This window comes from Cucurbita moschata, unplaced genomic scaffold (genome assembly GCF_002738365.1).
Source record: "Cucurbita moschata cultivar Rifu unplaced genomic scaffold, Cmos_1.0 Cmo_Scf00014, whole genome shotgun sequence".
Classification (NCBI taxonomy): Eukaryota; Viridiplantae; Streptophyta; class Magnoliopsida; order Cucurbitales; family Cucurbitaceae; genus Cucurbita; species Cucurbita moschata.
In genome coordinates this window covers 2,582,956-2,596,353 of record NW_019268530.1, presented here as the reverse complement: position 1 = coordinate 2,596,353, position 13,398 = coordinate 2,582,956, and the positions used below count along the sequence as shown (strand labels likewise).

The 13,398-nt window shown below is 38.4% G+C and overlaps 2 protein-coding genes across 7 annotated transcripts in view; both read left to right on the top strand.

Moving 5' to 3' along the window:
- The window catches only part of LOC111452784 (helicase protein MOM1), a 22,896-nt gene extending 17,040 nt beyond the window's left edge, over positions 1-5,856 (top strand). For all 5 annotated transcript variants that reach the window (XM_023093672.1, XM_023093671.1, XM_023093673.1 and 2 more), the window contains 5 exons: positions 268-378; positions 858-2,660; positions 2,876-3,586; positions 3,747-3,951; positions 4,527-5,856. In XM_023093672.1, the coding sequence (XP_022949440.1) occupies positions 268-378; positions 858-2,660; positions 2,876-3,586; positions 3,747-3,951; positions 4,527-5,308 (3,612 nt within the window). In that variant the 3' untranslated portion in view covers positions 5,309-5,856. The remainder of the gene's footprint in view (positions 1-267; positions 379-857; positions 2,661-2,875; positions 3,587-3,746; positions 3,952-4,526) is intronic.
- Positions 5,857-8,283: 2,427 nt separating this feature from the next.
- Positions 8,284-11,953, top strand: LOC111452787. Of its 2 annotated transcripts, XR_002712164.1 has the most exons (3): positions 8,284-8,676; positions 9,536-11,754; positions 11,853-11,953. XR_002712164.1 is itself a non-coding variant. In XM_023093677.1 (2 exons), the coding sequence occupies exons 1-2, from the start codon at positions 8,470-8,472 to the stop codon at positions 11,459-11,461; spliced, it is 2,133 nt and encodes a 710-aa protein (XP_022949445.1). In that variant the 5' UTR covers positions 8,284-8,469; the 3' UTR covers positions 11,462-11,928. The 2 variants fall into 2 exon arrangements, 1 of the variants encoding a protein (XP_022949445.1); XM_023093677.1 differs by having other exon boundaries at positions 9,536-11,928.
- The last annotated feature ends 1,445 nt before the right edge of the window (positions 11,954-13,398 follow it).

Genomic DNA, 13,398 nt, shown 5'->3' with positions numbered 1-13,398 from the left:
ATTTTTTTTTTTTTTTTTTTTTTTGGTATACTCTTTTGTAACCTTTCATTTTTTGTTTTCCATGGAAGAAAAAAAGAAAAAAGAGGAAGAAGAAAACATGACTAATGAATTAATAAGTGAATTGACAAGAATAAGTAATGTACTTCGTAAAGGATGAGAATGTGCTTTTGTGGTGAATGGGTTTCTTTTGGTATTTTATCTGTAGATATCAATTTTTCTATGTTAGCTCTTCTGTAACAACTGTTGACACGTCTTATTTCAATTCAGGAACATGTCGAACGTGGGGTTGAAAAGTTTTTCGAGTATATAATGAATAATCATCACATCATTACGGAGCCAGCAACTACTACATTACTACAGGCTTTTCAGCTATCTCTGGTTATTTTTCTTTCTCCCATTTACTCTGCCACAAATCCACGACCCCACCCCCCCAGTAATTAATATACTTGAAATTCTTCCTGCTTGGGTTCATTATATCAAGCATGCCTGATTGAAGGGTGGAGTTTTGTAAATTTTTACATGCAGGTCTAAAGTCTTGTGACTTTGAGTTTGCTGTCCTTTTAGTAGCGATGTTTAATTCCACATACACAGCCATCTATTGGGATTTTGAATGTGACTTGTCTTCTGAGCAAGGCAAATCAACAGCTTGTAGAGTTAGTATAAAATACTAAAAAATTGTTATAGAATATAAAATTGATAAACATTGAATTGGGAGTCTTCTTTATCTCTCACATACTTGTGAGCCATGCATGTTTGTTGGTGTCAATAAACAAACTAAATTATTAATTATGCTTTTTGTTCATGCTTTCTTCAATACTTTCTGAAATATTTCTATTTTTTTGGGATGTGTATTGTAGTGCTGGACGGCAGCTTCCATGCTTGAATACAAAATTGACCATAAAGAATCATTGGCACTTGCGAAGAAGTATCTTAATTTTGATTGCCATAGACAAGAAGTATACTTGCTTTATTCAAGATTGAGATGTCTCAAGAAAATATTCTTCAAACACTTGGAGTATTACAAGGTCCCTGAATCTTCATTAGCTTCTGAATCCCCGTACAATGTATTGTCTGACAATGAGTTCCAGAAAGCTGTAGTAACAAGTATTAATAGAATACAGAAAACTTGTCGCAAGAAATTTGAAAAACTTAAGCAGAAGCAACAAGAAGAAAGAGATGAATTTGACGGAACATGTGATGATGAGAAATCACAGATGGAGAGACAGTTTCAGATGGAGTCAGCTGTTATTCGTTCTTGTTTTCATAATAGTCTTTTAACGAGGAATAGTAAGCTTCAGATATTAGAAAATGAATATTTAAAACAGCTTGAAGAGTACAAATGTCAGATGGAGATACGGTGTAAGAAACTTGAGGAAGAGCATAATGATGAAACAAATAAGATGATTGAAATGGAGGCTCATTGGGTTGATACATTGACATCCTGGCTCCAGGTTGAATTATTAAGCAAACAAATTTTAAATAAGACTAAGCAGAGCCAGAACAGTTTGCCGGTAACTGAGATTTTCCATGGTCTCGGAGTTGATGCAACTGTTTGTGATCATCTGCCTGAAGAGAGTAAGAGTGATGCTCTTCATAATGTCTCAGGGACTGGGAAGGGAATATCTGAAATTCCAAGATCTGTTTCTTGTGAAGCTATCATATGCAGTAATGCTGTTGAAAAATGTTCTCTTCAAACTATAAAAAATGGTGAGACTGCAGCTTTAGATACCATGGGTTCTCAAGGACCATCTGCTACTGAGTTTGACAATCACAACAGGATAACTAGCTCAAATGGCATTGAAAGGAATTTAACCTCTGAGGACCCTTCTTATGTAGGAAAAGAGCCTGAGGGAGTCATATTGAGCAATCTAGATAAAGAGATTTCTACAGATGGGTCGAATCATAGATGTTCTGTTGGTGCCGTTGACGTTGCCTCTGTACATCTGCCAACATCAGAGGAACAGATCTCCCATTCTGATAAAGAGGCCCCTCAGAAGCTTATTGAAGTTGTTGATCTTATCGAAGGTTCACAGCGAGTTCTTACAGTACCTTTGCTGCCTTTTGCAGAGGGAGGTGGCAATGGGGCCATCAGGAATCCTGGGAATGAAGATCCAAGTGGAACATGTAGTCTTCGCAATTCCGATTCATTTGTGGATGCTTATACAGATCCAGAAACATCTCCCTGTGGGTTGAATTTGCCAATAAGGGAGGTTGAAAGGGTACCTGAGAGTGTTAATTTAGTAGATGTTAGAGAGAATATCTCTGCTAGTCAATCTGCATCTCAAGAATTAATTCCAACCAGTGAGATTGAAAGATTACGTGAGACTGTTAATTTAGTAGATGTTAGGGAGAACATCTCTGCTAGTCAATCTGCATCTCAAGAATTAATTCCAATTAAATCAATGGTAAGAACATCTGAAATAGACATTTCATCGGCAATGAATGCAAGTGCTTCATGTGAAGCACTTGAGGTTGATTGCAGCAACAGTGAGAATGATGGTGAGGATCTTAGTGAACCAGTCAATCCTTGTGTGATAGAAGATACGATTGGTAATGCCGACCCTGATGTCCATGCCCTTGAGCTGTCTGTCACTTCATCTCCTCTAGAGCTTGCTGTTACACCTACTGCCCAAGGCAATTGTTCTCTGCTGTTTAATCAGGTAAGTATTTAAGTTTCCGTGATATATTTATTTACAAGAACACTTTCTAATATTTTTCACTTTCATATATATATATAGATATAGATATAGATATAGATATAATCAGATAAAGCCCTTTGTAGGCATGCACTCATATTCCTTTTTCTTAGAATCAACATGAATTCACTTTCGACTTCCTATAGCTTATTTTGTTTTTGAATATGTACTCTGTGCAGGCAGCACATGACGAAATCAATCAAGAGTCTTCATCTACTGGGTTCATGGATGGCATTATACAAGCGACTGAAATAGCTAATACTAATGGGGATTCTGAAGCTCCAACTTCATATGTTGCTGATCAATATGGTCAGGAAGAACATGAGGAAATGAATCTACAATCTCCATGCACTGGGTCCATAGATGATATTATGCAAGCCAATGCAATGGTGAATACTAATGGGGACACCGAAGCTCCAATTTCATATGTTGCCAATCAATCTATCCAGGGACCACAAACGATAGAGCCTCAAACACCAATGGTGCCACTAGCAACGAATTCATCTGTTGGTTTGTCTCAGACTGATTTATCTTCAGTTGGTGGAACGGAAAATCAAATGAATAGGGAAAACCATTCCTTTTATCAGCTTGCTCAGACAACAAACCAACCAATTGAAATCCCTGTTCAGTCCATTGACGAAGTCTTGTTACAACCTGTGACATGTACTGCACCACATTCTACTCCTAATGTTGCCTTCAGTGAAACAAGAATGTCCTTTCTGGACACAAGAATCCTATCGGCTAATTTTGATATTAGTAATGGTCTGATGCAAACAACGCAGCCTTCAGTATCACAAACGCCTTCTTTATTGCACATTGATCCACTTGAAAAAGAATTGGAAAAATTGCGCAAGGAAATAGATATAAACATGGATATGCATACCAAAAGGGTTAGTTTCTCCCAGTTCTCTCCCATACCGTTCAAGTACCTGTTTGTTTCTTCTACTTTTATTTTATTTTTAATTTATTATTATTATTTTGGAGAAGTGCCTGTTGTATAGATGATTAACATTGGCGTACACTCAGCATAGAAAATTCTCTTTGGTGCAGAAACTGCATCTGAAATCTGAATGTGAGAAGGAAATTGAGGAGGTTACTGCTCAAATCCAGAAGAAGTATGAAACTAAGCTGCAAGAGTCTGAGACTGAGTTTGATCTTAGGAAGAAGGACCTTGATGTGAATTACAGTAAGGTTTTGATGAATAAGATTTTGGCTGAGGCTTTCAGGTGGAAATACAATGATTCTAGGACATGTGGTACGTGATCGATGCTGGTTTTGATTTGTTCGATGGATATCACTTATATTTCTTATCTGCTAGCATCACCTTGTTTATTTGTTTGGTTACTATCATTTTTTATTAGTCTATTAATCCTGCTTCTACTAATAGAGAAGGGTCTAATCGTGCTACCTTTACTATATTTTGTGCTGCTAGCTCAAAGAGATAATATCCATATCCATGGAATTGTTAAATGTTGGACCAAAGGGTTTATATAAATATTGTGAGCTATCCACAAATGGTTATCATAATATTAAGCTGTTGAAGCAATGGTAGCAAATTAACCTGTGCAATATATATGATATACCATATTTATAAACAGCTAATTATTTGTTGGATGTATTATACAATCTAATCTATAATTTCCCCACATATATATCAACAATGTTAGAGTTCGTACTTCTATAATTATGTAGTTCCTTTTTAATTATTTTTTCTTTCTTTTCTATATTACCATCTAATATTTACATCGTTTTCATGTAATGTAGCTTCTTGGTCTGTAAATTTGCTCAACTATTCTGACGTCCTCAAAATTCTACTATTATTTGTCGCAGATTCTGGCCCCAGTCTTGCACCACTGATGCTTCAGCCACTTCATCTGCAAAATTTACCAGGGCCTTCTTTGGTAGTCCGGCCATCTTTCACTCCGGCTATAGTCAGTTCTCATACATTCAATGCACCTTCTATTAATTTGCAAAGGATGGCAACTGCAGCAAATCTGTCGACCAACTTACCTTCCTCTAGCCCAAGTACAGCTTCCACATCGATGCACGTTCACCATACGTCCACCCATTTCTCGAGCAGTCCTATGAGGCCACCCTATATTGGCTCCATCTCTTCTCCCACTGGAAACCCACAAGTCGGTAGTGTTATTCGTGCCCCAGCTCCTCATTTGCAACCCTTCAGACCTACACCAGCTCCCCATTTGCAACCCTTCAGACCTACATCATCAATTTCAGCAGCCAATCCTCGTGGTATCTCTACTCAACATGGACCAAGCAACCCTTCTACAATCCCTCCCTCATTTCCTCAGCGTCCACCTCGACCATCTGTTGCTGCACCACATCAATCCATTCCATTGAATAGATCTTATCGCCCTGATAGTTTGGAACAGTTACCTACTTTTTCTAATACGGCCTTGTCTGCACTAGACTTGCTGATGGACATGAATAATCGTGCTGGTGTGAACTTTCCACAAAATTTTCCTCCGCCAGCAGCAGATGTAACCTTGACTGCACCCCAGCCTGTCCCGCCAGTTAGTACAGGGAGCACGCAGGTTAATGCAGTCAATACCACTGGAGATTCAGATGTTGTCTACTTGTCTGACGACGACTAACCAACACGACAAAAGGTACATTTCTGACTTCCAGAGATCCTTATAACTTGGGGCTTGCTTACATAACTAAGGGGCAAAATTACGTATCTGAAACCTTTGAAATATTGTAGATATACATACATGGCTCTCAACTTCAAATGTGTATAATGTAAATATCCATTTGCCCACGTCTACCAGTTAGGTGGTCAGGTTTTGGATACTTATTCGGCAGTTTAGAACAGATAAATTGGCTTTTTTCTTGCATAATTTTTTCCTCATCTTTGAGTAGACCCCAATGTGCATTACATGAGAAGGGAAGAAAATTGACCTTGATTCCCGAAGATAGGATTTCAACTGTGTTACTGATCAGATTGTTAAAAGTCCTTAAGCATTTCGATTGTAGACAGTTTAGTAGACAGGTTAACTTAATTGACAAATCGCTTTGATGCTTGGCTCTGTATTTTGATTACTGGTCGAGTACGACAAGGTGGCTCCAATATGTTCCAAAAGCACTGTTGTATTATGATCTCGACTCGATACTTTTTGCAAAGTGGCTAGAATCCATTACTGGAATAAGACTAAATCTTGCATAACCATATTGAATTTTGATATCCTTGTTCACCAATTACATTTTCTAGTCAAACCCAGTTAGACATGTTTCTCTAAATATCCTATTGTGGAATTTTCAATTTCCTCCCACTATTGAACAGAGCATTGATGATAAGTACCTACACAAGAAAATAAACATCTATATATATATATATTATATATATATAAAAAATGGAAGAGAAATTTCTTTTGAAAAGCTCATCTTTATGGTGTCTTTTGGAAATCCAACACAAATTTGTATCCAAATTTCTTTTTAACCGTTGATTTAAAACAATCAAGTGTATGTTTAGGCGTTTTTATCTTTCAATTTTCCTGTTTAAAAAGTTTTAATGGGATTTGGGTGGACACGAGGCAGTGTGCTAGCAAGGATATTGGACTCTAAAAAGAGATGGAGGAGAACGAAACATTTTTTACAAAGATGTAGAAATCTCTCCCAGTGGACTTGTTTTAGAAACCTTCAAAGAAAAGGTGTTGGTGTATAAAGGAGTAGATGGATTAGACGGATTAGACGCTTTTTAAAAACTTTCAAGGTATTAATCTAAGTGCATAAACTAGTAGATGGATTGGCCGAAAGTTGTGGGCAATAGTCAAGATTTTGCCATTAAATTACAGTCAAATCAGTTCCTAAGTTGTGGAGTGGTTGTAGCAAGCACAAACCCTTTTGTTACAGACAACATGGCACTCTTTTTCTCGTAGTGCATTACTAAATTTTTGTTACAGACAACATGATAAACGAACTAACATCAGTGACAAGTCTTTTATATGATCTACTTAAAAGTAATACTTCTAGAAGCGAACCTCTTTTTCTTATCTTCTACATTATTTTTCAAAAAGTATTGATGATATGAGAGTGTTTAACTAAAACTCGTGTTTTCTTAAATGGTATAAGAAGCGATTCTTATACATGATAAAATAATTGACTGAGGTTGGAAAGTCGAAGTTTTCCACCGACCCTTTTTCCAAATGAATTTTTTCTAGCTAAGGGTAAAAAGATATTAAAGAAGAAAAAAAACCCTTTTGGGAAAAAGAGTGAACAGTATGGAATTTGAAAGGGGCTGTTGAGAAGAGATGGGGCCATGAAGTGTTTATTATGCAAAAGAGGAAGAAAAAGTGGTTCTTTTTGCATTACAAGACACAAACCAGAGGACCCAACACACTGGATGCTTTTAACTCCTTTTCACAAACTCCCATCATTTCTTTTACTTAGTTTAAGTTGATTTCGAGACGTTATGATTCAACGACCCACTTGTGAGTATCATGCTAATTTATCAGTCCACAAAAAGACCATTCTTTTTTTTGGTCGGAAGGCATATAAGAAAAAGGGTTGAGTTTCAAACCTGAATTGCATGTAATTGGGTCGGGAGTTTTTAACTAAAGCCAGGTGGGACCTGGTGGGTATGTGACACCTGAGTAAAGGACGGGTAAATGAATGAGCTAAGACCACATCTAAATGAGAGCAAGCTTGAAGATAAAAAATAAAAATTACTATTTATACCAATAAGGTGCATCCTCCTTTTCCGTAACTCAATTATAGGAACCCTATAGTTAAGTATGTTTTACTTAGAGTTGAATGACGACCCTATTAGGTGTTGGATCCACTCGTAAGAAGTATGACAAGGCTATTAGACGTCGAATTCGAATTTGAATTCTAAATCTTAGACATGGGGCGTTACATCTTTTAATTAAATTTTTTTTTATTTTAAACCGTGCTTAAACTACTATTAAATTTAGATTTTTTTTAGTGAGCTCAATACTAGCCATTTTAAATTTTATAAAAGTAGAATTTTTAGAGATTTAAATGTGTAAAATAAATAATTAAAAAGAACAAAAGTTGGCCCATAAAAATAAATTTTTAAATCAAACAAATCATATTTAATAATATTAACAGCTGTGGAACTTTGACCACACGACCTCAACAAATCTGTATATACAGCTGGCAGTCCTATTTTATTTTATTTTATTTTATTTTTTCAAATCAAACAAAGCAATAAATACATAATTTGGTGTTATTTTTGGTTAAATTATAAATATAGTTTCAATAATTTAAACAAAGTTTGAATTTAGTCATTGTTTGATCTCTTACTCGATGAACCGTATCATCAAGAGAAACCACGATTTTGACTACGAGCTTCATTGCTTCTACGACTATTCCCTTCGTTATCATTAGGGTGGTTGCTGTCCAAGTCTGTCTTCGTCCCCTCAAACCAATCTCCACGATGGTATGATATTGTCCACTTTGAACATAAACTCTCGTAACTTTGCTTTGAGCTCCCAAAAAGACTTTATGAGAGATAATATTGTTAATTATAAACTTATAATCATTCTCAATTAAGAATAGGCTTAGCCTAAAATTTAGAATAGAAGTGTTCTTATTGCAAGGGACTCTAGAGCTGCCAAAAAAAGGATGCTAGGAAGCTACAAGCTCTCTGCCCCATAGAACCAAAACAAAGCTCAAATCCCCTTCCCTTCGCACTGAATTTCCTCTACCCATTTCCATTACTCTTCCCAGTATGCTCTCTTCATACCCACTTGGGTTACCTTAGATTTTGCCGCCCTTTCATCTCAACTCAATCATGGGTTCCACATGGAAGAAGGTGAAAGTGGCTCTCGGCTTCAATATGTGCCTCTATGGCCCTAGAAATCTTGAGGATTCTTTGCCGTCCATGGCGGCTAGATTCTCCGACGGCGCTGCGCCGTCGAATTTGCTTTCTCTGCCGGCGACACCCACCTCGTCGAATTCCCTTCTCCAGCTCTCCAAATCCTCAACCAGATCCTCAAAGGTTAGTTGGGTTCTTGGGGTTTGCCCCTTTTGCTAGTTTTTTTTGTTCTCTGCTGCTGTTTATCTTGTTCTTGTACTGTTGCTAAGCTTTTTTTGTTTCTTTTATTTGATTTCTGAACTTGGGTTTGTGGAGTTTTCTGCTCAGAAGCTTTCTTGATCCTAATTTCTTGTGAACAAAATTAGTTTTGATGTTTTTTGTTTGCTTCTTTTTTGTACTTGAAGACTGTTGGTGTGTTAAATTCAAGTATGTGAAGGGAACTCTGTAAGAAGGAAACTAATTATATATTTAAAACAACAAAATCATTGGAATATCTTTATCTGTTCATCAATCATTGCCTCACAAAAGATAACAAGGGGAAAGAAAAACACTGTGCTACTGTTCTTTATCACTTTGATCTGTTTTACTTTGTGGTTTCAATGTCATGAGTTGTGATGAATTTATGTGGGGGAGGAGGGTAAAGTGGAGTAGTCCGTTCAAGGACCATGTGAGATTTGCGTTCTTTATAAGCGTGTGGAAACCTCTCTCTAGCAGATGCGTTTTGAAAACTTTGAGGGGAAACCCGAAAGGGAAAGCCCAAAGAGGACAATATCTGTTAGCGGTGGGCTTGGGAGACGTTTTTTCATGTTATTTGTAGTTATTTCTTCGTTCTACATTTTGACCCGAGCCCAAGTTATGATGTTAACTACTTGACTTAATATCCATCTCTCTATGTTGTCGTGTTTGAAGATAAATATTGTGTGATGTTATCATTTGATCATCTGAACTACATCTTAAACATGCGGCTCTGTAGCTTTTGTTATTTTGAAGTTGGAGTTTTTGGTTCTTTTGTTCTCATCCTCGTGTCGTTTTCAAATTGCAGAGAACGTGTGCGATATGCCTGACTACTATGAGGCCGGGGAAGGGCCATGCTATCTTCACCGCCGAGTGCTCCCACTCGTTTCATTTTCATTGCATCACGTCGAACGTTAAGCATGGAAATCAAATTTGCCCAGTTTGCAGAGCCAAATGGAAAGAGATTCCTTTCCAGAGCCCAGCTTCAGACATTCCCAACAGAATGATGAGATTCAACCAACTTGATTGGTCACCAGATGAGTCGTGGATGACCGTTTTAAGAAGGGTTCGCCCCCCATCGATTGATTTGCCTAGACAGGTAGCATCTTTGTCTCATGAGCCCGAACCTGGCCTGTTCGATGATGATGAAGTCCTAGAAGACATTCCTGATAGAGGAACATCTGTTGTAGATCCTATTGATGGTTTCTTTGGGAAAATTGAGGTTAAGACATATCCAGAAGTTTCAGCTGTTGCTCAATCAGCATTTCATGATAATTTCACTGTATTAGTGCATATCAAGGCTAGTTTTGCAAATCACGGGCAGCATTGTTGCGAAAGTCGAACACCATTTCCTTCTCAACGTTCTCGTGCTCCAGTTGACCTTGTCACAGTGCTTGATGTCAGTGGGAGCATGACTGGTACCAAGCTTGCTTTGCTAAAACGAGCAATGGGTTTCGTGGTACAGAGCCTTGGCCCCTCGGATCGGCTTTCTGTAATTTGCTTCTCCTCTGCAGCACGACGCGTTCTTCCTCTTTGTCGGATGACCGAGAGTGGACGACAACAGGCTTTGCAAGCTATTAATTCTTTGGTTTCAAATGGTGGAACAAACATCATAGACGGTATAAAGAAAGGGACCAAAGTATTACTAGACCGGAAGTGGAAGAATCCTGTTTGTAGCATTATGCTACTTTCTGATGGCCAGGATACATATACTTTCGGCATTGATGGTTCACGTTCCGAAACTGACTATCTGTCGCTTCTTCCGGTATCAATCCATCGTAATAACAACACGGCGTTGCAGATACCAGTGCATTCGTTTGGTTTTGGCACCGACCATGATGCTACGATGATGCACTCGATCTCTGAGATTTCAGGGGGAACGTTTTCATTTGTAGAAGCGGAAAATACAATTCAGGATGCATTTGCTCAGTGCATTGGAGGGCTCTTGAGTGTTGTTGTGCAAGAGCTTCAGGTTAGAATTGAGTGTGTTCATCCTAGTTTGCAGTTCGGTTCACTGAAAGCTGGAAACTACCGATCAAACATCGCTCCTGGTTCAAGAATTGGCACAATAAATGTGGGAGACCTGTATGCTCAAGAAGAACGAGACTTTTTGGTGACGATCAATGTACCGGTTGATGGTTCCTTAGAAGAGATGTCATTGCTCAAAGTCGAATGTACTTACCAACTACCCATCACGAACGAAATGGTGACGTTAGAAGACGTTGAGGAAGTGAAGATAAGAAGGCCTAATACGATTGGAGAACAATCTGTGTCGATAGAAGTTGACAGGCAACGCAATCGAGTACATGCCTTGGAGTCGATGGCGAAGGCTCGTGTTGCAGCTGAACGTGGTGATTTGGCCGATGCAGTCTCTGTCTTGGAGGACTGTTATAGAGCACTATCAGAAACTATCTCAGGACAAGCTGGTGATCATTTATGCACATCCCTTTGTGCTGAGCTAAAGGAGATGAAGCAAAGAATGGAAGACCAACGCATCTATGATACTTCAGGAAGGGCGTATGTTCTATCAGGACTAAGCTCTCATTCATGGCAGCGAGCCACCACTCGTGGTGATTCGACACGCAGCGGAAGCCTTATGCAATCGTACCAAACGCCATCAATGGTAGACATGTTGACACGGTCTCAAACCATGTTATTAGGGAACCCAACGCCACGGCCCCAAAGAACGCTCCGCCCTACAATGACATTTCCTGCTCGAACTTGTCAACGGTAATCCAACGGTACCATCTGTAACTTCATCCTTCCTGCCATTGTTGTAGACATTTCCTGTTTTTGTGGTATATGGAGTTTTGTTGGGGGGGTATATATTTACCTAGAGGTTTGGCTGGTATACTTCCTTGTTGTAAGCTGTAAATGAATAAGAATTGTGGGTGAAATATGTTAGTATAATTGGCGTTGTAACAACTATGACGAGACAAGCCGTGGTGGACGGGGAGACGCCACGCAAGGTGCAGGAATTACGATTCTTCCTCAGACTAGTCCTAGTTCGTGTGATTTTGGTTGGAGGTAGTAACAAGCCGTGGTGGACTAGGAGATGTCATGCAAGGTGTAGGAATTACGATTCTTCCTCAGACTAGTCTTAGTTCGTGTGATTTTGGTTGGAGGTATAGAAGTGAATTATGGGGACAATCGTGGCGAGTTTCACTAAGTATGGTATAATACTACTAATTCTTTTCCTAAGTGTTTATTTTTCTTCCGCTACTTATCTGAAATGCTGGTTTTGGTAAATTATTGTCTATAGTATGTTTTGGGTCCGTCGAGTTCATTAGGTCCATGTCAAATTGTGAACGGAAGGGATATGTACTACAATAGAAGAGATTTGGGTCCATTGGGTTCATAACGGCAAATTGTGAACGGAAGGATATGTACTACAATAGAAGGAATATGGGTTCATTGGGTCCATCATGTCAAATTGTTGAATGGAAGGGATACACATTAACCTCTCCTTAGCGATGCGTTTTAAAAACCTCGAGAGAGAGCCCAAAGATGATAATGTCTGTTAGGGCGGGTTTGGGCCATTACCTGATATGATTCCATCAGGTTCATCGTGTTAATTTGTGAATAGAATGGATATGGGTCCATTAGGTACATCGTGTCGTAAGGGATATGTACTACAATAGATATGTGTCCATTGGGTCTATCGTGTCAAACTGTGAACATAAGGGATATGGGTCCGTCATATCAAATTGTGAATAGAAGGGATGTGTACTACAATAGGAATATAGGTTCATCAGATCCATCGAGTCAAATATCATTAACAAGCTCACAATGAACACATAGTTCAATTAGTGAAAAACGTTACTTACGATTAAACTCATCAAGAAAGAAAACTAAAAGACACTATAAAACGTTTTAGTTATTATTAATCATCATAATCAATTATTAGACAAATAATTAAGGAAAACCATTACACATTTAATTGTAAGTTACAAAGTCTAATTACTTCGCCAAGTACCACACGTACCTATATAAACTCTACATTTTATAAGCTATTCACATCAACCCAATTACAAACCTTCATCTTTCTTAGCATCCATAATCCGTTCGTAAAATGGCTAGCCTCTTGAAACTCTTCGTTACTATGTCATTTCTAGCTCTCATCTTCTCGTCCACAGTTGAATCAAGGCCGAACCCTGAAATGAGTCTAGCAGCTCGAATGAAGCTAAACGATGAGATATCAGATTGTTGGGGGTCTCTATACCAACTCCAGGCATGCACGGCCGAGATTATCACGTTCTTCCTCAACGGTGAAACTTATTTAGGCCCGAATTGTTGTGAAGCCATCAAAGTCATCCAACATGAGTGTTGGCCAACGTTGCTTGGCTCTTTGGGATACACAGCTGAAGAAGGAGATATCCTTGAAGCATATTGTGATACCTCAGCTGTTGATACTCTTTTCACAATGTCACCTCCACAACTAGCAATGGCGCCATCTATGGACCAACATAATGAGCCTAAAACCTTTGCTCCTTGAAAAGGAAAGCGGGTTTTGTAATAAAATAGCCACGAGGCTGTAGTTTGTCCCAAGTTATGCTTAGTTGTTCTTCCGACCTTTCCAATTCTATAGTCAAGAGTTACACTTCTAAGTTTATATATAATGATCGATCCTACGTTATTAAAATTTTTCATACGTTTCTATCTAATAAATAA

Bases quoted from the DNA above. Each gene is read 5' to 3' on its own strand.
- LOC111452787 (XM_023093677.1), top strand. From the start codon at position 8,470: ATGGGTTCCACATGGAAGAAGGTGAAAGTGGCTCTCGGCTTCAATATG. The intron at 8,677-9,535 runs GTTAGTTGGGTT...TTCAAATTGCAG, and splicing joins CCTCAACCAGATCCTCAAAG to AGAACGTGTGCGATATGCCT.